At 35.5% G+C, this 22,677-nt stretch overlaps 4 protein-coding genes across 4 annotated transcripts; 3 read left to right on the top strand and 1 right to left on the bottom strand.

The window, feature by feature from the left end:
* Positions 1-858: 858 nt before the first annotated feature.
* On the top strand, positions 859-6,706 carry LOC105128532 (probable boron transporter 2). The gene is made up of 12 exons (XM_011030250.1): positions 859-2,147; positions 2,346-2,428; positions 2,520-2,712; positions 2,797-2,935; positions 3,139-3,304; positions 3,637-3,803; positions 3,925-4,098; positions 4,224-4,319; positions 4,751-4,888; positions 4,974-5,293; positions 5,577-5,847; positions 6,177-6,706. The coding sequence occupies exons 1-12, from the start codon at positions 2,044-2,046 to the stop codon at positions 6,486-6,488; spliced, it is 2,163 nt and encodes a 720-aa protein (XP_011028552.1). The 5' UTR covers positions 859-2,043; the 3' UTR covers positions 6,489-6,706.
* A 4,726-nt stretch (positions 6,707-11,432) lies between these two features.
* LOC105128654 (transcription factor MYB98-like) lies at positions 11,433-13,494 on the top strand. Its single transcript, XM_011030417.1, has 3 exons — positions 11,433-11,998; positions 12,106-12,232; positions 12,631-13,494. The coding sequence occupies exons 1-3, from the start codon at positions 11,433-11,435 to the stop codon at positions 13,219-13,221; spliced, it is 1,284 nt and encodes a 427-aa protein (XP_011028719.1). The 3' UTR covers positions 13,222-13,494.
* Positions 13,495-13,933: 439 nt separating this feature from the next.
* On the top strand, positions 13,934-15,531 carry LOC105128530 (agamous-like MADS-box protein AGL17). The gene is made up of 2 exons (XM_011030248.1): positions 13,934-14,941; positions 15,090-15,531. The coding sequence occupies exon 1, from the start codon at positions 14,225-14,227 to the stop codon at positions 14,888-14,890; it is 666 nt and encodes a 221-aa protein (XP_011028550.1). The 5' UTR covers positions 13,934-14,224; the 3' UTR covers positions 14,891-14,941; positions 15,090-15,531.
* Positions 15,304-18,975, bottom strand: LOC105128531 (triose phosphate/phosphate translocator, non-green plastid, chloroplastic-like). The gene is made up of 9 exons (XM_011030249.1): positions 18,389-18,975; positions 18,022-18,144; positions 17,769-17,921; positions 17,519-17,604; positions 17,306-17,390; positions 17,009-17,128; positions 16,835-16,903; positions 15,866-15,995; positions 15,304-15,750 (listed from the first exon to the last, which is right to left on the bottom strand). The coding sequence occupies exons 1-9, from the start codon at positions 18,794-18,796 to the stop codon at positions 15,674-15,676; spliced, it is 1,251 nt and encodes a 416-aa protein (XP_011028551.1). The 5' UTR covers positions 18,797-18,975; the 3' UTR covers positions 15,304-15,673.
* Positions 18,976-22,677: the final 3,702 nt, after the last annotated feature.

Below are 22,677 nucleotides of genomic sequence, written 5' to 3'. Positions count from 1 at the left end.
TGATCCTTGAGTTTGGTGTTTTCAGTCCTTTTTCTTGCTGGCAGATGCATCACTGTTTTGTCGTTCTTTAACCTCTCGGAATTTCACACCCAATATTCAATTCTTACCTCTCATGCATGATCCCATATATATATATATATATATATATTGCAGTCTGGGTGCTTATCTTCAACCCAGTGGTGGTTAACAAGGCATAACCAAGCGTTGGTGTCTAGCTTTGCACCTCTCTCTTTAGGGAAAAAGCAATGCGTGGTGGTATGGTAATTGTAATTTTGGAAAAATCGCAGTGGAAACATGAGATTCATCAAAGAATTTATTATTTTCTGTTTTTTGGAAAGTTGATTTATGTGATATTACATGAACAAGTGGTTGTATAAGTGGTAAAAAAGTTTCGAATTACCATAACAATAATTTCTTAATTATAATGAAAAAGAACTTCATCATTCAATAAACGAAGAACAAGAAAAAGAAGAATGATAACCGATGGGACCTTCCAACACCTCTATTGATTTGAGGATTAACCCAAAAACATAGCCATCATTTAGGATTTATTTTGTTGATAGGAAATTGGAGTCCTCACCTCTATGATTTGAGAGTGACTGATTTAGTTTAATTAACTCATGATTGAGATTTAGAAAATTGGCATTATTCAGGTCGATGTTTTTTCTTTTCTTTTTATTCCAAATATTTATCTCTTTATAATTATTTTATTTGAAAATTAGGCCAACCGTTAAGAGTATTATTTTCAGTCTCCGTCTATCTCTCTCAGAGTCTCTCCCTCTTACATAAGTCTCTTATATGTTTTTGTTTTATTGTGGAGGACCAGGAAAAGGAGGCTTGTATATTTATGCTTAGTCACCACACATTATCTCAACTCATTCACCCCAGAATCCTTCCATTGCTTCTTCACCTTCTCTGCTTGCTAAGACTCTCTCAGCTCTCTCTCTCTCTCACACACACTTTTGTTCATTTTACAGCCCTCATTTCTCTGTAGCTGTTCCCTCTGTCGTCATTTTCTGCTTTTGCTCTCTCAGTTCATGTAACTGTACCCCGAAACTACAATCTTTGAAAGAGTTTCCATTGTTGCTTTAAAGGGTCTTTTTTTAATAATGTGATCTTGATTAAAGTCTTGTTCTTGGTTCTTTCCTTCTTGTGTTGATGTCCATTTGCACACCGCTGTTCTAAATCAGTTTTCTTGTGATTTTAATCATGGGTTCTCGTTAGTACAATCCTTTCTTGTGTAGTCCATTTTCTTGGATTCTTAAGGTTGATGTCCCCTTCTGTTAATGCCCATTTGCCTTAAATTTGTTTTAAAAAGTTGAAAGATGCAGTATTTGGTCATGGGTTTTCGTTAGTTTGGTTGCTCTTGTTGTCTAAGCCCCTCACCACTCCAAAATTTGTTTAGTTTTTCATAATTGTAACATGTAATTTGAATCTTTCAACTGCATTCTGTTATGTTAGTGTGCTTTTTGGTGGGACTTGGTTGATGAGCAGGAAGCTTTTCTTGGTAATGAAGTAAAGAAATCAGTGTTAATGCATCCAAATCTCATTAAAATCAAACGCTAAGAAGATCTGTGCATATGGAGAGTATCTGTTCTTTCCGTTAATTCAGACTCTTTTTATTTCACTATGGATTCTGCTCGCTAGTATCATTGATTCTTAACTAACTAATTAGGTGATTTGACTCTTTGCTAAACGATTCTTTTGTTCTTGATAGCAAATATACCGATATCATTCTTTATATATTCCTAGAAATGTAAGAATCTTTAACTGTATATATTTACTTGTAGAATTATATACATACATATATATATCTCTCCAAAATGTTTAGTTCAGGATTATGTTCCTGCTTTTGTTACTTGTCTTTCTGCCCATAGGTTATCATTTTTACCTTCTTCTATGCAAGTTTAACTGCTTATAGTGGCCTCTCGAGTAGTTCATCCAGTTGGAGTCTTGTGTTTCGTGTTTTATCATAGATTAGTTTGTTGAGCCAAAACCCAATCTATCTCACTGCTTTTATATTCACCAAAACTCTGAGTTGTCATGGAGGAGACATTTGTTCCTTTACGTGGAATAAAAAATGATCTTAGAGGAAGGCTTTTGTGCTACAAGCAAGACTGGAAAGGTGGTTTACGTGCGGGCATCAGGTTCGTGACTCTTGTTACACATATTTAATCACACAAATGAGATGCTATGGTTGTGATACTTACCAATTGTAGTGGTTACTAATAGAGTATTTATGTCAATTTGAGCACAACAGAAGCTTTTTTGTATGATCAATGTTACAGATGAAATCTTGAATCCTTTATTAATCAAAGTCAACAATATTATGTCCTTCCATTTAGGATCCTTGCTCCAACAACATATATATTCTTTGCTTCGGCAATTCCAGTGATATCTTTTGGGGAACAGCTAGAAAGAGATACAGGTTGGCTGGCTTTTTTATATTGCCACTGTCCTCTTCCATGAGTATTTCAGTAGTCGTCTGCTAAGACTTTATTTTTTGTTACATGTTACAGATGGAACATTGACTGCAGTGCAAACTCTTGCATCGACAGCGCTTTGTGGCATCATCCATTCGATTGTCGGAGGACAGCCCCTACTCATACTGGGGGTCGCTGAGCCAACAGTGTTGATGTATGCATTCATGTTCGACTTTGCAAAGGACAGAAAGGATTTGGGGCCTAATCTCTTTTTAGCCTGGACTGGATGGTATATGACCAAAACAAACTTTCTTAGCTGATATGCGAGGTGGGATCTCTGGTGATATTCAAGAATTTTCTTATGTGTTCTCAGGGTTTGTGTGTGGACAGCTGTGTTGCTCTTCTTGCTGGCAGTGTTGGGTGCATGCTCTATAATCAACAGGTTCACGCGTGTTGCTGGTGAATTATTTGGCCTGCTTATTGCAATGCTCTTTATGCAGCAGGCCATAAGGGTGAACGCTCTTAATGAATTCACATCGTTTTATCATAAATCCATTTGACTTCTGAATTAAATGTTTTCAAATGACTGTATATCAGATTTTTCAAGAGAAATTGATTTTTTGGAAGTTCTTATATTAGATAATTCAAAAATGTAGTGGAGTTTGCATAGACTGTCTTCTCATCATAAATTAAACTTTGGGGTTTGATACTATAGGGAGTTGTTGAGGAGTTCCGCATACCCCAGAGGGAAAATCTTAAGCAGACTGCACTTCAACCTTCTTGGCGATTTGGCAATGGAATGTTTGCGTTGGTTCTGTCCTTTGGCCTTCTTCTGACTGCATTAAGGAGCCGTAAGGCTAGATCCTGGCGCTATGGTACAGGTATGAAATAGAGGTCCAAAGGCAAATAAACTTCTGTTGCATCTTGTAGGTTGAGTTTTACAGCAGTCATCTTCAATTAAGAACTTGTAGTTCTATGGTTAGTTTACCTCTTTTCCATAAGTATCAGTATTAGTGGTACCCATAATGGTCATAAGCCCTGCCCTCGTTCTCTCTCAAACCAAGGCCTCTTGAAAATGGTTTAGAAGGAGAGGGATTCATGTCTATCTTTCTATGCGTCTGATTTTTTTTCCCCTGTCATGAATTTAACAGGTCACTACATGTGTCTTGTAAACTTTTACTGACAGCCCTTCTTCATTTATTTTTATTCAAAGGTTGGCTACGAGGATTCATTGCAGATTATGGAGTTCCACTTATGGTGCTTGTCTGGACAGCCATATCATACATACCAGTTAATAATGTTCCAAGAGGGATCCCAAGGCGGCTTTTTAGTCCAAATCCATGGTCTGCTGGTGCATACTCAAATTGGACAGTTATCAAGGTTAATCCTAAAACAAAACTTCCTTGAATATTAGATGTGCAATAACTTGATTCAGAGCTTAACCTGTGCAATAATTCCTCCAAGTCCTGGAATGGTAGTGATACCTTTTCTATTGGTGCAGGAAATGGTGAATGTGCCTCCTTTATATATAGTTGGAGCATTTATTCCTGCAACCATGATTGCTGTGCTTTACTACTTTGATCATAGTGTTGCATCACAACTTGCACAGCAAAAGGAGTTCAATTTGAAGAAACCATCTTCCTATCACTATGATCTTCTTCTTTTGGGGTTTTTGGTAGTGTATTATTCAGAGACATCATTTTTTCTCATCATTATTCTACTAAAATGGTTGAATCACAGCAAGAAGGAAGAAATGTAGGCACTTCTTTTTTACATTTCTGCTGAATTTGTTTTGGACAGGTTATATTGTGTGGTCTTATTGGCATTCCTCCTTCAAATGGTGTAATTCCACAATCGCCAATGCATACGAAAAGCTTAGCTACCCTGAAACATCAGGTAATAGCCTTTCAAGTTCTAAGTTTGTATAATACATATCTGGTTTTGAGAATAGGAGTAATCCAAGTTCTTTACTGTAAATTTCTGAGTTTGGTGTTTAATGCTCAAAAATAACATGAGTGAAGAACATATCACACCTGCTCCTTTGCATTAACGTGTACATACAAGATGACTGTCCAACCATTTTTCCTTTTATGATCTGAATCATGGGCGAGGAGCTTAAATAATCAGTATTTCTAGAGGAGGAAGTTTATGAGAAACACTACTTGCATGTTATTGGCTTCCCTGCTTGTTTTCAAACTCCTTTTTGTTCATCACTGGATGTGCATTTAAATGCTTCTCTTTTTTCCCTTGACACTGATAAATGTCTATATCCATGTATCATACAGACTGTTGATTCTCATCATCTTTGTTTCTTTGCTCTCATACAGCTTCTGCGAAATAAACTTGTTTCAACCGCCAGAAAAAGTATGGGTAAAAATTCAAACCTGGGTCAATTATACCAAAGCATGCAAGAAGCATACAATGAAATGCAGACTCCATTAGTCTATCAACTGCCATCTGCCCTGGTAGATTAGCCTGCCTATGACTTTTTATTGACAAAATATTTGTTTAGTTTTCCTTTTCTTCTTTCCTTACCTTTACTTGAAACAGGGACTAAAAGAGCTGAAAGAATCTACAATACAGCTGTCCTCAAGTACTGGCTACATTGATGCCCCTGTTGATGAGACTGTTTTTGATGTGAATAAAGATATAGATGATCTTTTACCAGTTGAGGTCAAAGAACAACGTCTCAGCAATCTGCTTCAGGCATTGATGGTTGGTGGTTGTGTTGCTGCCATGCCTGTTCTGAAAAAGATCCCATCCTCAGTTCTTTGGGGTTACTTTGCTTTTATGGCCATCGAAAGCTTGCCAGGAAATCAATTTTGGGAGAGGATATTGTTGCTTTTTACTGCTCCAAGCAGAAGATACAAGTGAGTGCATGCTCGTACAGCCATATCCTGTTAACTAGGCACTCTTCTATTTTCTGTAAATTATCCTCACCTGCATTTCCCATTTTTTATTTGTTTTGTCACTATGTTTTGACTTTTAACTTGTTCATATATTGATTTTGTGTTTTAAAATCTACTGGAAGAAGATAATTCTATAATTAATAAAACCATATTTAATAAGAAATAATACTATGATGATGATGATTAATATGCCATGGCAATCCTCAGAAGAATTCGACATCTAATCCAGGTTTCTGTTTTCCAGGGTGTTAGAGGACTATCATGCTACCTTCATTGAGACGGTTCCCTTCAAAACAATTGCCACCTTCACTTTGTTCCAGACAGTTTACCTGCTTGTATGCTTTGGCTTAACATGGATTCCAATTGCTGGTGTCCTTTTTCCACTGTTGATCATGCTTCTTGTTCCAGTGCGGCAGTATGTCCTCCCTAAGTTTTTCAAAGGAGCCCATCTTCAAGACTTGGATGCTGCGGAATATGAGGAAGCTCCTGCTGTATCTTACAACATGACATTTGAAGTAAGTTCATCTCATTCGTTCTTCATTTCATTTTTCAGCTAGGCATGAATACAGCTCAGGTTTGGGCAAAAGCTGGTTTCCTGATTCTCTTTGATGATAAATTGTTCTGGATCTGCGCCATGCCAAATCCATTTGGATTTTGCAATTTGCTAGCAATTCACTAGGTCTAAATTATCACAGAGCTTATCAGACACAAATTATTCTGTGCATTCAAGTATTTGTCTTGCAGGATCCACTCTTCTTGGTGTCCGACTACATAAATATAAATTGGAGTTCAAATAGTCCTGAAGTTTTGGGTTCTAATATACAAAGCTTTATGTATCTGACAGGATCAGGATCCACAAGCCAGAACTACTAATATTGATGATGGGGAAATTCTTGATGAAATTATGACACGAAGCCGTGGCGAGATCCGCCGCACACAAAGCCCTAAAGTAACAAGTTCCACTCCAGGTTCAGTAGAGAATATGAAATCTTCATATAGTCCACGGCTATCACAAAGGGCATACAGCCCACGTGTTAGTGAACCAAGGGTTGACCGGAGCCCTAGATTTACTGGTAAGGGAGCTGAATTAAAGCAAACTCCTAGTCCTGGGCTTTCTAACCTTGGTCAAAGCAATCCTGGTTCGTCATCATGCTAAATTCATATTTCTGTTGAGTCTAGTTATCAGTATGTCGCTCGAGAGGTCGTTTGTCAAATTTATGTAATTAAGTTTTATCTTGTAGGTTTGTGTTTGTCTTCTTGGTTCTAACCATAGTATGTCTGTCAGTGTTCATTGTTCTCTACCTCCCAAAAGGCTGGGCAGAAGACACATGATAATTAAAAAATGTCATTTGCACTTTTGTTTCTTGGCTAGAATCTTCCTCTTCCTCCCTTTTGTTTTCAGTGGTGTTTACTGTTATTTGTGTTGGCCGGGAAAGCATTTAGATGATGCAGAAGTGGAAAATAAAGGAAATTATCTATCAAAAGAGCCTTGGTATGCATCAATAATTTGTGGGTAGATGCTTCACCCATGATCTAAAATGCTGGAAAAAGATTTAGAAAAGGTCATTGCCCTGTAGCAGGCCTGCAGAAGAGGGTTCTTGCAAGGGGGAATTCAGAGACTATTCTTTCAACATTTTTGCATGAAGTGACTTATCTACGAATTTGAACTTTCAACTTTGTGGTCAAAAGCACTAGACTTGAGAGAAAGCACTTAAGTTATGCATGTGAAAGTAAAACATGAGCACAAAAAAGACTGTCCTGCTTTCTCTTTTAAGATTGCAATGGTTGTTAGAAATTACGCACTCCTTGCTTTGCTTCATATACTTTCCTAGCAAGGAGACAACTTCTGCACCAATAAGGGAAAAAAAAGGCTCTTCTAGTACCAGCATCCTTCATCTAATTACTGGGAATCCTTCTTTATTTTCATTATGGAAGTGACTCCATTATTAGATTTGAATGTCTTATCTTTTCCAACCCAACGACCCCTTAACCACAGCAGTTAATATTGAATTGGTAAACGTGAGATTTGATTGCTTTGAGGGTCTTAACTAAAAATTTTTATGATCTAGTTTCAAATGTGCATCCTGATTAGCATCGTTTGACAGCAGAACCATAGAGAAGGGAGCATGTTCATGTAATAGGGCAACGCAAATAGACAGGTGTTGGATTCTTTTGTTTGTGTGCTCTCTTTTTTACTTCCTTTTCCAGGTTGTCATCTAGGGTGTTAAAATCGTAGATTAGTGTAAAAAGCCATGCAGTATGAGTTGGTGATTCAGAGGAACAGTTGTGGCCCGGGTGTTCATTTTACAGCTTCGGAATGGAAAACAGGTGCGTAGTTGTCTTGAGACTAACTGCTTTACTGAGTAGTCTTTTTAAAGTGCTCCCCTTTTTCCTAGAAAATAGTCTTCTCAGAGTTCTGACAGCTATACGGATTATGTTCATGTTTATCAAGCTTCCACCAATGGTTCAAGAATTTGTTTAGGGGAATCTCATCCAATATTCCCTCTAGCTATAGAGGGGAGAATCGCCTTTTGCATCTTGCAACTTTGCGTTAACTTTTACAAATTGTAATGGCTCAAGCCTATATATAACGAGGTGTGAGCTACCTTTTCCATCCCTTTCCATCTTTTCTAACTGATAACATTTTATAATCTTGGAATTGATCATTTCCATATTATCATATTTTCCTCAATGACCATTTCTTTTCGATTAGGTATTCTTTTGCTTTCGACTTGTGTGAGTCATGGGTGCCATCATAGTAGAACTATAATGTGACTCTAATAAATCAACTGAGTTTTTCTGCCCTAATTAGTTGCTTTCTTAATTCTTAGCCATCATCTCTAGTTAGCTGTAATTAATTATCTTCATCCTTTTGTGTATGGTGCTTTATTATTAAGACTTCAGTAATGTATGTCTCTTTGGATGTCACTAGATTTTAGCACTCGTCCATCTGCCTTGATGCATCATTTACCTTGGGATACAGAATCAAGGGCCATTTAGATGGATTTCCTAGGACTTTCTGAATGATACTGCCTATGAGCCAAGGGTACAAATGCTAGTGCTAAGCATATAATTTCTCCACTATATCTACTCTAAGCACGAGGGCCCAGATAATGCTTCTTTATTAGTCTTTTCAGTGTTTGTTTTCCTTTCTACTACACAAGTTGTAAAGATGGGGATTGATGATATATATCCACTCGGGTCCCATAGTCTCAAATGGAGACCATATCCATGTAGAAAAAAATTACTAGTGGACACTTTCATTAAGAAACAGATACTAAATCTGTGTCCTCAACGCTTCAATCATAAGCAACAACAGTGTTATCTCCGTTTAAAACTTCAGATGAAGTCAGATAGTTTGGTAGGAGTTGTGCTATGAGAATATCTTTTGTTGGTTTTATACTTTGTTGGGTGCAAGAGGAATGGTTTCTGCATCATTACTTGTTCTTAAAAGGAAAAGGATTACGAAGTGGCTGCACTGTGTATAATGATCAAAACATCTTCAGATTGCACTTGTTATCTTAAAGACTGTTCATGTAGACCGTAATTTGTTTTAGCACAACAACAGTATAGAATGATGGACCAGAACTAATTGTGGAACGCAAATATCAGAACTCAGTTGATCACGAGTTAGAACAAGCGGCCCAGGACAAGTTGCCTTTAAGAAAATCATCAGTTCATACTTCATAGTCGTGTTTTGGACGTCTGATTCAACTTCATATTTGCTTTTAACAGAGAAGCCAAATACTTCTCCGTATGCCTGCATTTAAGCTTTATGAGAACATAAGCTTAGAAATAGCTGAGGATTCCATGTTTCTTTATACTCGTTTCCTGAAAATGAATCCTTCTCTTCTGGCTGCCAACCGACCACCTAACAGCTTACTAACTACAAACAGCCACGTGTTATTCTTGGCTACCTATCTCTTAACTCTTGCTGCTACACTACTGCTTGCTTCTGTTGTACCATTTCTTCTACTAAGGCTTTTGTTGAATCGAAAGAGCATTGTTGAGAGCATAAGGTATTGATTTTCTAACTCAAATTTTCACAGCAAACAAGCATAAACATCTACAAATAAGTTTTCAATACCATTACATCTTCAAATCATCACGATCCCACTCTATCATAAGGTATTGATTTTCATCTTTTAAAATCAATAAGTTCACATTTATTATTTATTTTTAAAAACAGTTCATATTTATTTATGGTATTTATATTACCCCCATCATATATTCTAAAAATTATATCATTTGATTGGTTTCTTTTTTCTTTAGTTTCTTAAAAAAATATTTCATAATAATTTTTTTAAATGCATAGTTTGTCTCACTTGTATAAAAAGAAAATTATAATTGCAATGTAGATTCAAAAGAAATGGTTGCATTCTCTTATTTTATATGATGATTAAACTCAAATGAAATTACAACTATAGAAATATACAAAAATTCTTGACATCTGTAAATCTTGTTTTTAAAAGTAAGAATTCCATGACCGTTTGTCTAATTAGGTGCCTCGTAGCAATTAACAAAGATAAAATGATACAGTAATAACTCTTTAATTTTAAAAATAAAAAGTTATAATAAAACTTGTAAATGTATTGTTAGGGTATTCCAGCCAAATATAATTTTACAAGCTTATTTGATAGTATAGTTGTAGTTGCTTTTCAAATAATTTTTTGTATTAAAATATATATTAATAATGTTTTTTTAAAAAAATTATTTTTAACATCAGTATATTAAAATAATTTAAAAATACTAAAAATATATTAATTTAAAATAAATAAATAAAATAAAAAATTTAATTTTTTTTTAAATATTTTTAAAAGACAAAAACAATCCGCCCGAAGAAAACTAGAAAAAACATTGCATTTCTTGATCTAATTAATGACTTCGAACTATTTGAAAGCATTTGCCTTCTCACAGCCATATTGCAGTCTATATTTGGGTTTTGGGCCATTTAAGGTTAAAGAAAACTATGAGTCGAAAACCGGGTCAAGCTGAAATTGCAAATCAAAACTAATAATAATTAATTTGGAAGAAACATTTTCAAAGCCCACTTGAACCAGAACACCCAAAAATAAAGGCCTCGAACCTTTTGATTGCCCGAATGAAGAAATCTGACTGAGTTGGAAAATACAAACGTTTTTTTACGACCCGATCCATTAATTACATTTTGAAATTGGAGGGATGAAGTTATTCCTTAATCTTCATCATCTGTTAGAACATCTCGATTATTTCATATATATATATATATAGATGTTAAATTACTGTCCAAGAGGCCATAGAAATTAGCTTCTTTTTCCTGCAACTCAAGTAGTCTACGCCAAGGGCATGTACTGAGTAGAGAATCACTGCATTAAACTCATCTTCCTCGTAACCTCAAAGAATAAAATTAAAGAATTAATATCGGAATGATCAATAAAGAAAACATAACAGTTACCATTTTCCACTGTTATTACATTTGAGTTTATTACATCCTTTTCGCCTCAGATAATATCCCATCAAGCAAAGAGAATTAATTTGCTAAGCAAAACGCCCTGGAGAATTAATTAAGTCTTCTCTTAATTAATTCTCCTCCTCAATGCGGCAATTATGCAGCTTGAGGACCATGCATTAATTGGCATATATCTAGGTTGACTGGAGAATTAGTGCATTGACTCATTATTAATCTTGAATGCTAACGTATCCGATTAGAAGGTTCCCGTCTTCTCACTTGGTAGATTCTACCATTTGAGGCCATTGACCAGCTTGATCATACCCACAAAGATGTAAATATTAGGTAATTCCAACAAGAAATTAAGAATTATGAGAGAATTTGTAATTAATAACACCCCACAGAGAAGCTTAATGGTCACTAGTGCTAAGCAATGGTATGCAATGTCAACCATTGGATCATTAGAAACCAGTGGTCAAGATCTCAACTCTTGTCATAAGAGTATTTCTGCCTTCTCCTATTAAGCAATAACAACACTATATATTGAGGTGGTAACTCCTACACTAGTACTCGTCTCAAACCCAGACTATTGAGCCTCAAGATTTCTTGGAGCTTGAGAACAACAACCTCAGAAGAGCTTCTCAACCGATGTTTTTGTCAAACAAACCATACATGAAAGAAGACTACTTTCCCTTTGAAACAGTACCTGCTAGCCCATCATCAAAAGGCTTTCTTCAAGATTTTGACCATCTTGATGATGCTCGTGACAGTCAGTTTCATGCTAACGGCTCAGCATCAAATCCATTTTTTGGTGTCCAAACTGGGTCTGACTTCGATTCTTTTGATGCTTTTCCTTATGGGTTATCATCAGATATTGATTTCTATGATTATGAGTGCAAACCATTCGTAGGTAATATCAATGGAGGTGGTGGGCATGGACATGGTCAAGTCAACGAAGATTTGCAGAGTGGTGCCTACTTAGACCTGTCTAGTCAAAGGAATTCCATTGATGATATCGGATCCAACCAGGACCATGTGTCCTTGAATTTCGATGAAATAAATCCTGTGAGTTTTGTTGTACCCGATGAAGTCTCATGCGTGAGTGCTGCTTCGAATGAGTGCAAAAGGAAAATGGGTTTGAACAAGACTAGGGCACCCCTACCTTCGGCAAGAAAGACATGGAAAGGTCCTAAGAAGAACAGTATAGTAAAAGGGCAATGGACTACTGAGGAAGATAGGTACGCCCATATCTTGTTCTAATTAGACATGCATCCCTGGGGTTTTTGTTTTCATGTTAATTAGGTTCCAATAATGGCGTTATTGTATATGTTGCATGTTTACACAGGATTCTGATCCAGCTGGTTGAACAGAATGGAGTGAGAAAATGGTGTCATGTTGCTCAAATGTTGCCTGGAAGGATAGGAAAGCAGTGTAGAGAGAGATGGCACAACCATCTAAGGCCTAATATCAAGGTTAACGTGATGGGGAGTGATTTCCCAATTTCCCTTCTGTCATTTTATGTGTATTACTGTTATCTATTTTGATATATCGTCACTTGTTTTAACAAGAATCGCACATAAAATTTAGGGCATTAAAAGCAGTTTTTGCAGGAGTTTATTTCATGCTTGAAGTTATTACCCAGTAATACTGCATTGCTAGCAGATCTTAGATTCTTGATCAATTCTTGCTGATGCATGAGCTAAAAAAGCTAATAGAATAGATCCAAGTTCTGTTTGTTAGAGAAAGTAAATCAACAGCTCACGAATCATGCATACATGACATGTGTACATGGGTCTTGGCATTATCTTCATAAGCTGGATAAGGATGCCAGTTCAATTTCTTATCATCTCTTTGATTATTCTCATTACAGAAGGATACGTGGAGTGTAGAGGAGGATAAGGTGTTGATACAGGCACATTCAGAATTAGGCAACAGATGGGCAGAAATTGCCAAGAAGTTGCCGGGAAGGACAGAAAACTCAATTAAGAACCATTGGAATGCAACCAAAAGGAAGCAATACTCGAAGCGAAAATGTCGACCAAAGTATCCAAGAGCCACCCTTCTGCAAGATTATATCAAGAGCTTGAACTTAGATTCGGGCATTACTGGGAGAGGCCTGGGGATAACTACTGCTAGTACTGATATCGTTCTAGGTAATGATACCAGAATGAAAGCACCGGAGCTGCTGCCACGGGACTTGGTCCTTTTCAAAGACAATGGTGATGGATTAGTTCCAAACTATAGTTTTAACGAGGTCGCTGATTTTGATATTCATGAGAAAATATTTCGAGAGGGCTGCAGTGTTGATTCTATTCTTGATGAGCTACCTTGTGATCATTCTGTTGCTCATGAGAAGAGATTGGAGATGAATGTGCCAGAACCGGAAGTGACTCCATTCATGGGTTTTGAAGTGAAGAAGGAAGTGGATTTAGTAGAAATGATCTCTCAAAGCAAAATGTAAGTCCTTAAGAGCCATATATGGCTTTTGGATAGAGATAGAACGGAAAGTTAATTTAGGATTGAGATTTTCTTAAAAGCAAATTTAAAGAACTAATGAAAGAACAGAAAAGGAGGAACTTCTTGGTTGCTAATTGTGTTATTCAGAGCTTGAGGAACAAGAAGGAAAGTGAAGTGAAGAAACGAAAAGACTTTTAGATGTTACAATTTATTGTGAGATGACAAGTTTTGCATTTTATGTTAAGGCTTTGATTACAGAATTATTCTCAAGATTTGCAAGGGAACCTTGAATTCTTGAATTAGAAAAAATCCTCTTTCCTCCGATCTTTCCTTTCTCTTTTTTATACTCATTTGATTTTCAGTTCAATATATATCCGCATTTTCTAAAAACATTAGATTATATAATTAATTTCATTCCGATTATTAGTTTACAAGGTAAAATCATTCTAACTCTAGCGGGATTTATAATATGATAAAACCTCCATGGAAGTACTGAGATGGTTGTTCTCTAGCTTGGGAATTAAGAATCTTTGGATGTGGCTTCTGTTAAATCTCTTGAACATCTTCTCATGCAAGCACTGATTAAATGTGGTAAAGACAAGGTAACAAGTAAACATTAAAGAGATTATCAGTTAGGAAATTAATGGCAATTATGAGTTGAATCCTTAACCCTAAGTCCCAATAAATCTGAATTTAGTTAATCGATTGTTTGAGAAAAAATCCGATTTCAATAGGGAAGAATTATGCTGTCTTTCCTTGAGAAAAGCAACAAACCAAAATCTAAAGCCAATTAAGTTTCGAATTTTCCTTTTCTTTTCTTAATGTCGGCAGGAAGCTAGAGAAACCCTAATAGAAACAGGATAAAAAAAGGCGGAATTCAGTCAAGTCTGTGATATCTCTATTTATTCGCCAGTGCTATTGCTCACAGCTCTACTTTGCCTTTGTTTATTTTCAAATACGCAATTGCTACAAAATCACGGAAAACGGCTACGAGAAGAGAAAAGTTTATGAAAAAGATTAATGAGGGTAACAAAGTAACCCAAGCAGTGAGCTTCTCAAAGCGAAAGCCAACCTTGAAGAAGAAAGTAGAGGAGCTTGAGACCTTGTGTGCTGTCACGATTTGCATGGTCTGTTTCGGTCCTGATGGCACCGTCGAAACATACCCAGAGAATGCAGCAGAGGTTAAGAGAGAAATCGGGTTCTACAAAGGACTTCATGCCATGCAGAAACGTGAGTTCAACCTCCTGGGTTATTTAGAGAATGTCAAGGGAAAGCTCGGATTGAAGAGACAGAAGGTGAGAAGGAAGAAGCTCGAAGCATTGGCCGAGAGTTTTTCAAATCAAATCGAGGGGTTAAGTGGGGATGCTTTCTTGCACTTCATTGAAGCTGTAGAAAAGAAGTTGATGGGTTTGAGGGGGAAAATCAGCGATCTGTTAAGCATCCGCGGTGATAAAGGAAAAGCAGATGCTCATGGCAGTGATAATTCTGATCATGCTTTGGTCCCTTGTGATCGTGCTGTTCCGGAGCCAATAGATGCAAATAACTGTATCTTCATGGTTGAAAACAAGTGTGCAAACCCCGTAGTTGATGAAGATTTAGCAGAGTGCTTCTGCGATTCAGAGCTATTGAAGTTAGCAGGAATCGAGTGTCAGCCCATTACTCCTGAGCAGTAACCTTGTCGGCCACCTGAGAAACCAGGTCTTAGTCAGTGGAAGCAGTTTCAGGTGAATCCCCGATTTTGGCAGCACAGGGGTTTCTTTCTCGTTTTTTCATTTTTTATTTCAGTGTAATAATAGTTATTTTCAATCAAAGCAAACTGATTTATGATTTGAAAAGTGCATTGAGGTGGCTGATTTTGTGTCCTTCGCCCAAATGATAAAAAGCTCGAGGGAAACAAAGTTACCAAACCAATGAGTGAGATAATTGTGGCCATGTTTCTCTTTTTTTTCTTTTTATGAATGCCTTAATTTTGTTTTTCATCGAAGATAACACCTGACTAAAAATCCACGATCGGATAAACCACAAAGGCCGGCATTTCATATTCAGCTCAGCTATCATAAAACAATTGGGAATCATTTTAACACTCGCCACCAGTGAACTGGATTTTGCACAAAGCTTCCAGTCTGCCTGGAAAATCCATCGAATGCCACAGGCGGCCAAATGCTTCTTTCTGAAAACCAAGTTTGGCAGACTTGAGTCAGGATATATAGAAGGGGAAAACTATAAGTTCTTTCAGAGATGACAAACGGCGAACTTGCTTGCACCCTGCAAATTTTTGATTGGGTGTTCACAAGAGAGGAAAGCCAGCCCTGGGGAAAAAATAAAAAACCAAAGATAGTACAGAAAAAACCTAAATGAGTTCCTCGCCTGATCTACAAAACATGTTCTTGAATGCAATAATATGGATAGCATCAGCTAATGACCCAATTGTAATAGCAGAATCTCTCCCCGGAACTTCAAGCTGTCTTTGGCTTTGGCTTAATGCGCTTCACTCTTGAATACAGGAAAACTCCAGCAAGAGCAACGCCAGTACCTGAATGGAAATCATGTGAAGAAATCATAAGAAAAGAGGAAAGCGTGATACAATGAAACAAGCATGCAAGCAAATTAAGGAATGAGTTGCTGTGACATCAAAACATGAATTTTACCTAGTGAGTTGATAGGCGAGACAGGTGTCTTGAAGAAGAGGACGGAGCTCACAATGACAACCACACGCTTCACACAATTACCAACTGAGTGTGTAACAGGGGATACCCTTTGCAATATCATATAGGAAACCTGCAATGTATAATCCTGAAAATATCAGACATGGCTATTTTCAAAAAAGAGAGTTATTTACAAAGCACAACTTCCTTTATAAAGGCACACATCATTGGACAAACAGTGACCTCTTTCAGCCTGTATTTTATAGAGAAACAGAGCAGCAACCATATATATGCACTTGCACACACTTCTTATTTTAATTTCAAGTTGTTTAACCTCCTTACCTCCCAGCACCACCTTTTATATTATGATACCAATACTCTAATTGCAGTCAGAAACTTGAAGATTTCAATAATCCCAGAGCAAAGATAGCAATTACAAACAATAGAGTCGTCAATGCCTAAAGAATGTTTGTGAAATCCTTTTTTGGCATAAACCACTATCCTATGTTAAAAAGGCAAGGACAGCAGCAATTTCCCAACCTCTCTCACCAACACAACAGATCAAAGGTTAGAAAAGAAACAATCAAGAACCTAGAAAGACTTGAACAGCATAGAATTAATACTTTTCCAAATCAAGAGGGGAAATTTCACACATCTGGGTGTCTTATGCAGTGACAAGTAGACATTTTCCAGCACATAAGCAATGCTATCCAATTGATTTTCCACAAATATTTAGTCCACTAAAAACAACCCGAGAAGTAAAATGCTCAAAAGAAGGCAAATTTCCATGGTGAAGACAAATTAAAATATAAAGATGATTACTTTCAAAAATACAAGATGAAAGTACTACACAGACAGAAAAACATAATGGACAAAACCCTAGAAAGGTAAAAAAATTATATTCTTTAGGAATAGATGACCTATGAGTTTGGAGAAAAAAAGAGAAACATCAAAAACACAAATCAACCTTACCTGTTGATAGGCATGGAAACACAGCGCAGCAATAAGAGACCTGGTGTATACCTGTTTAGCATTCAATCCCTGTCACACAAAAACAGAAAAGTATATCAGACAAGGACTCATATCGAGTATGGTTTTTGATTAACCAAGAATTTTGTTACAATTTTTTTCTGCTGAAGAACTCACAGCAGATTGGAGGTATGCTGGAGTAAACTTGACACCTTCCATGAAGATAGTCACAGGGGCTAATAGGACAAGTGACATGATCGTTATGATGGAGAAAAGAGTAATGTTGTCCATAGATTCCTGTTCATGAACAAACCATTAGTCATGCACCAATCTAAAGCAAATTGAAGTACCAGAATATTGCAATACGAACCAACTATGGAAATGTTTAGTTCAATTGGGAAGCAAAACCAAAATGTTCAGTCCAACATGCACCAAAGCCATGATGAAGTTGTGAATATGGGAAGGCAGAATTACCTCATTCTTAACCATAACTTTTTTGCTGAGGACATTACGAGATTGGTTTGTCAAATTAGAAGCCATTGCACTCCAAAAACCGGCCCTTTTGAAATACATAATGATAAATTCGTAATAGAGTGCATCAGTAACAGCTCAAAATAAAGTGCATCCCTAAAATTTTGGGTGGCTGTGACTGTAATTATATAATGACTAGACATATGCATCCCTTACCAATTGAAAGAGGCCTCGGTGACTGAGGCAAGCGCCACTCCACCAACAATTGGTAAAAGGGAACCAACCACCCAGAGGGTAGGCATCTGGTACAGAAAGATAAAAATTAGAGCTAAGGCAACTTAACCAGTATTTGACAGAAACAGTAATCATTCAAACAGTAACAGCAACATTAGCTACTAAAATGAACATAATAGTAAACTCCCTATCCAGGAGATGCAAAAGATGAGAAAAAAAGAAAGAACTGTACCTCCCCTAGAAACATAGCGGAGAGGACAACCGAGAAGAAGGGCTCCATAGCTTTGATAGTGTGAGTAAATGAAACAGCCACCTTTCCAAGACTCATATTAGTGAAAAGGTTCCCTAGGGTGTGAACCACCGCCAACGGCAGAATCATAGCAAGCTACTCAAATAAATAAATAAATAATAAGTCTCCCTCTCGACAACAGAAAGAATGAATCACGCATATATTAGACGTTACAGCTGCATCATAAATCACATACCTGCGCACCACTAATTTTCGGCCTTTTATATAGATTGAAAGTCCACATAAAAATAACTAATACCGTCCCAACAGCAAATTGAACTGCAGTAACAGTTACTGGGTTCGGGAATACCTTCAAAACCTATGAAAAGTAGCATAACAAAATCCTCTTTATCAATCAACATTTATCTAAGAAAAACTAATAGTATTTTCCTTTTCTTTTTCTTTTTCTGAATAATCAGTATGGTTAATTTGAATCAAAATTAAAGAAAAAACTTAATACATTGCTAAATTTGAAAAATGATCTAAGCATTTCCAGTTCATTATTTATTCCAATATAATTTAAAAAAAAAAAAAACAGAGAGAGAAGAAAGGAAAAGACGAACCTGCTTGTTATAAATATTGAAGTAGATATTAAAAAGATACCAAAGGCCAAACAACAAACCAAGCTCTAAAGTCTTGACAAGACTACTCTTCTCCTTTCCCTCGCCAGCACTCTCTGGAACAGCCGTAGCTCTCACTTCAAAACGCTCCGTTTTACTCTCGGAGACCAAGGGAGGCAACGGGTTCCAGGGCCGTGAAAGAGACGAGTTGGGAGCAGAAGACAAGGACCAGGATCGGCGAGGGAAAACGACATTGTTAGAGTCGAGATCGTATCGTTTTGAAGACGAGAAAGCGCGAATTGGATCGAATCGATGGGGAGGCGAATAAGTAGTAGTAGAAGAAGAAGAAATTAGGCGTCGTGGTTTGAGGAGAGAGGGAGAGGGAGAGAAGGTGAAGGCTGTGCTCTGCATTTTCGAGATCCGAAGGAGCAGGGACAGAAACAAGAGATACAGAGTCTTGCGTTTGGTGCGTTAGAGAGGGAGAGTTGTGTTTGGTTTTTGTAGTTGGGAGGGAAGCGTTGGGGAGTCCGTCGAGGGAGAGAGCTTCTGCTCTTTTAATTTTAATTTTTTTTTCTTTTTTATATATAGGTTGGAAGTAAATGTTAGGTGGCTGCGTCGGGCAACACAAGGAGAGGCGTCAGGAGCGTGATTTTTCTCTTTTTCCTTTTCTTTTTTTAATTATTATTATTAATGAAGAAAATAGATCAGAAATGGTGGATATTTTCGGGAATTTTTAATATTTTAGAATTTAGACCGGTAAATAAAACAGAGAGAGATTCTGATTTCTTTTCGTTCAGCTTCATAAGTCTTGTTTGGTTATAGACTTGCTGTCTCTGAAAAGTACCTTTGGGATCCTTTTGACAATTGGGATAGCCTCACAATTAGTCCCCGCTTTATAACCCATTTCGCATCTAGATCCCTGATTACATTGAAATCCTCAATCTGGTCCTTCTGTCAACAAATGTGCCTGCCATCATTGTCTGTAAGCCGGGGACCCAATTGAAAAAACGCTAAGGTAACAATAAATTTGTTTACACAAGGATCCAATAGATTTTTTGTGTGTGTGTGTGTGTGTGAAAAGCGTCATGGGGTACGAGTAACCACTGTTAAATTATCTGTGGCTAAAAGCACTTGGGAAGACAATTCTTTGAGAATCTAATGTGGGTTCTATGATAAAAGAGAAAAAAAAAAAGGAGAGGCTAGTATATATTTTTATAAATGAGGCCTCGTCGCCAAACTAGTATATTAAATAAGAAAATTTATAATATTTTATTTTATTATTAAATTAAATTAAATTTTTTACAAAAAAATTTAATTATACTAAGCATTAGTATTATCGGTGTATTTATTACATGAATCTCCTCAAACTAAATTTAAAAAGTTTTGTTTAATTTAATCTTGTTACTTTCCCTTGATTATTATAAATTTTATGATTTTTCCAGCCTTGGTTTTATACTTACATAAAAACTTGTAAGCCTCCTAGAAAGGAATAACTTATCAAGCTAATATTTCATAAATAAAAAATAAAATTTTAGAGTTATTAGTGTTTTAACCATATTTTTCAATCAGTTTGTTATTATTTAGAGTTTTTTTTTAATCAAAACATGTAAGCTGTATTTTTTTGTTTTCCCTTTAATTTCTTTTTTTTATTCTTCTTGTTTTTTATTTTTTATTATTAATATAAATATCCAAGTTAATTTATATGCATATCAACTAATTTTACATGTTTTAAAATTTATAATTATATAATTTTTAATGATTTTAAAATTTATAAAACTTGAATTAATAATTTTTAAAAAATAAATATAGAATCTATACTAATAACCTTTATAATTTCTTTCGTTTTATTCTCGTTCGTGTAAACAGTTCAACAAAACCTAATTGATTTTTCATTAAAAAGAACACTACATGGGTTGTCGGAAGTGAGGACCAGGAGCCCCCCATTATTCTTCCAAGATCCAAAACACCCCCCGATTTGAGTGTAGGGTGTGGACAAAACACTGCCCAAGTGGGATGTAGAGCGTGGACAAAACATAAAATAAAAATTGGTCAGGGGACTGTATTTTGTACTTACATCTTGTTGGGACAGCGTTTTTTTAAATTTAATATATATATATATATATAAATTAAAAATTATTTTTTTATATTTGCAGGTTATTTAAAAATATTAATATTGAAAATAATTTTTAAAAATATAATTTTGATCACAACCATTACAAGAATCTCAATCACGCACCCTTGAATATTTGTCTTTGTTGTCAAATTTGAAAGCCATTTCTACAACAATTTCAAACACACACCCTTGAGTATCTATCTTTGTTGCCAAATTTGAAAGCCACTTCCACCAACCGGCATTTTGATAAGGAAAACTATCATTTAGTGCTCGGTGACGTTCACTGGGCACGTGAGATCTCGAAGATTTTGCCGAGGGAGAGAAAATGGTGAAAATGCTTATTGCATGGTTGGTGGCATGGTGCTACCTGCTACTGGCTCGGCTTACAATTTGTTAAGCATGGCCTGCTCCGGCGAGCTTGGAGTTCTAATTAATTTTCCTACCCATCTAACCATAATGTCAAAAGATCGAGCAAAATCTGAACTTTCGCTCACCCAAATTAGGACTCTACTAAAAAAACCAGAAACGTGCGGTCCTAAGGTGGAGAAAACTAGGAGACTTCAGAAGAAAGACAAAATAAAAGAAAAATACTAAGATAGAAGGCTTATGTGTGTATATATATAAACTTTGCTAGAATGACAAATCATGCATGAGAAAGAGAGGGTTAAATATGACGATGGTGGTGATGATAATAATGATAATAATTAAGTTTAGAAAATTTTAAAAAATAAAAATTGAAAATTAATTAGAAATTTAAGGAAATTATCATGAAAGATAGAATGCATAAAACGTAGGCGCTTGGAAATGGAGTTCTGTGGCAATTAAAAATAAATTTTGATCATAAATTTCATTTATTAATAGAACTCAACAAATCAAACCTTATGTCCAACCCTCCAAACCGAAAATTATTAAGACTTATAGCTTTTGACTTGTTAAACATAACAAAAAAAAAAAAAGAGTACCAACAATGTTATGTGATTTTTTAACCTAAATATTCATAAAAAAAAAACATATGATCTATCTCAACAAACAATCAATAAAGTAAAATGGTTACAAAATAAAAAAAAAAAGAGGAATTTTTTAAACCCAATAAATTTACCTAATCTTAAGAAAATCAGAAGAAACAAAACAATTAAACCTCTTTTAAAATAAGAAGAAATGCTATATAATTTTTCTTTTTATGAAAAGAAGATGAAAAGAGAGGGGGGAGAAGAGAAAGAGGATGAAAGAAACCAAGGTTGTCAAAAATATTTTTTTTGACATGACATGAAAAATACGATACAAACTCGGATTGTAAAATCATAAGTAATTTTTTTAACTAATTATATAATGATAATTCCAGTTAAAAAATTAAATTACATTAAAATTTAATAAAGTGAGTCAACAATATTATAATTAATGAGTGATCTAAATAAAATAAGAGATATAAATAATATGAATCAATAAATTCATGACATAGAGAAATAAAAAATCTTAGAACAAAACTTCTAAATATAAGAGAATCACTGAATGATAGTAAGCACACATAAACCTAGTGACGACTTGGTTGTTCCCATTACAATAAGTTTTAATGAACTGCTTTTGGGTTGAAAGTTAATGAATCTGAAGTAGTAATTAACTAACATAAATTCAATAGTAAAATTACACCCTAAACAATGTCTAATGAGCTAGAAAAAAATTTAATTTGAAAATAATTATTCAAAAATAAAAAAAAATATAATAGAATAAAAAAAGTCTTCATGTTAAAATTCCTCCATGTAACCTGAATCTTCAATTTTTGTATATATTCTTGATAGATTCGAGTCCTAATTTTAAACATGTTGTTCGCTTTCATTTGGATGAATTACTGGACCTATAAAATATGATTGAAAAGCTTTAAATGTCTAGTTTCCACTTCAATTTTAGTCACAACAAAATTCCATTAGTAACTCCTCTCAAACAGTACACAAAGATTGAGTTTGATATATTTAACAAGATTTGTCTATTAACTTTGACTATCTAAAATATTATGTTCTCAAACTCCATTTGACCTAAATATTTACCACAATATATTTTCACTTGTCTAATATTTTCCTGTAAAATTTCAGCTTGATCCAATGTATGGTTTGAAAGATATGTTCAATCTCACAAAACTAGTTAGCAAACATTTTAAGATAAAATTTAAATCTAACTTGATTCA

The sequence above is a fragment of the Populus euphratica genome, unplaced genomic scaffold (genome assembly GCF_000495115.2).
Source record: "Populus euphratica unplaced genomic scaffold, PopEup_1.0 scaffold111.1, whole genome shotgun sequence".
Taxonomy (NCBI): Eukaryota; Viridiplantae; Streptophyta; class Magnoliopsida; order Malpighiales; family Salicaceae; genus Populus; species Populus euphratica.
The sequence above is the reverse complement of the archived record's forward strand: the minus strand, read 5'-3'. Positions and strand labels throughout refer to the sequence as shown.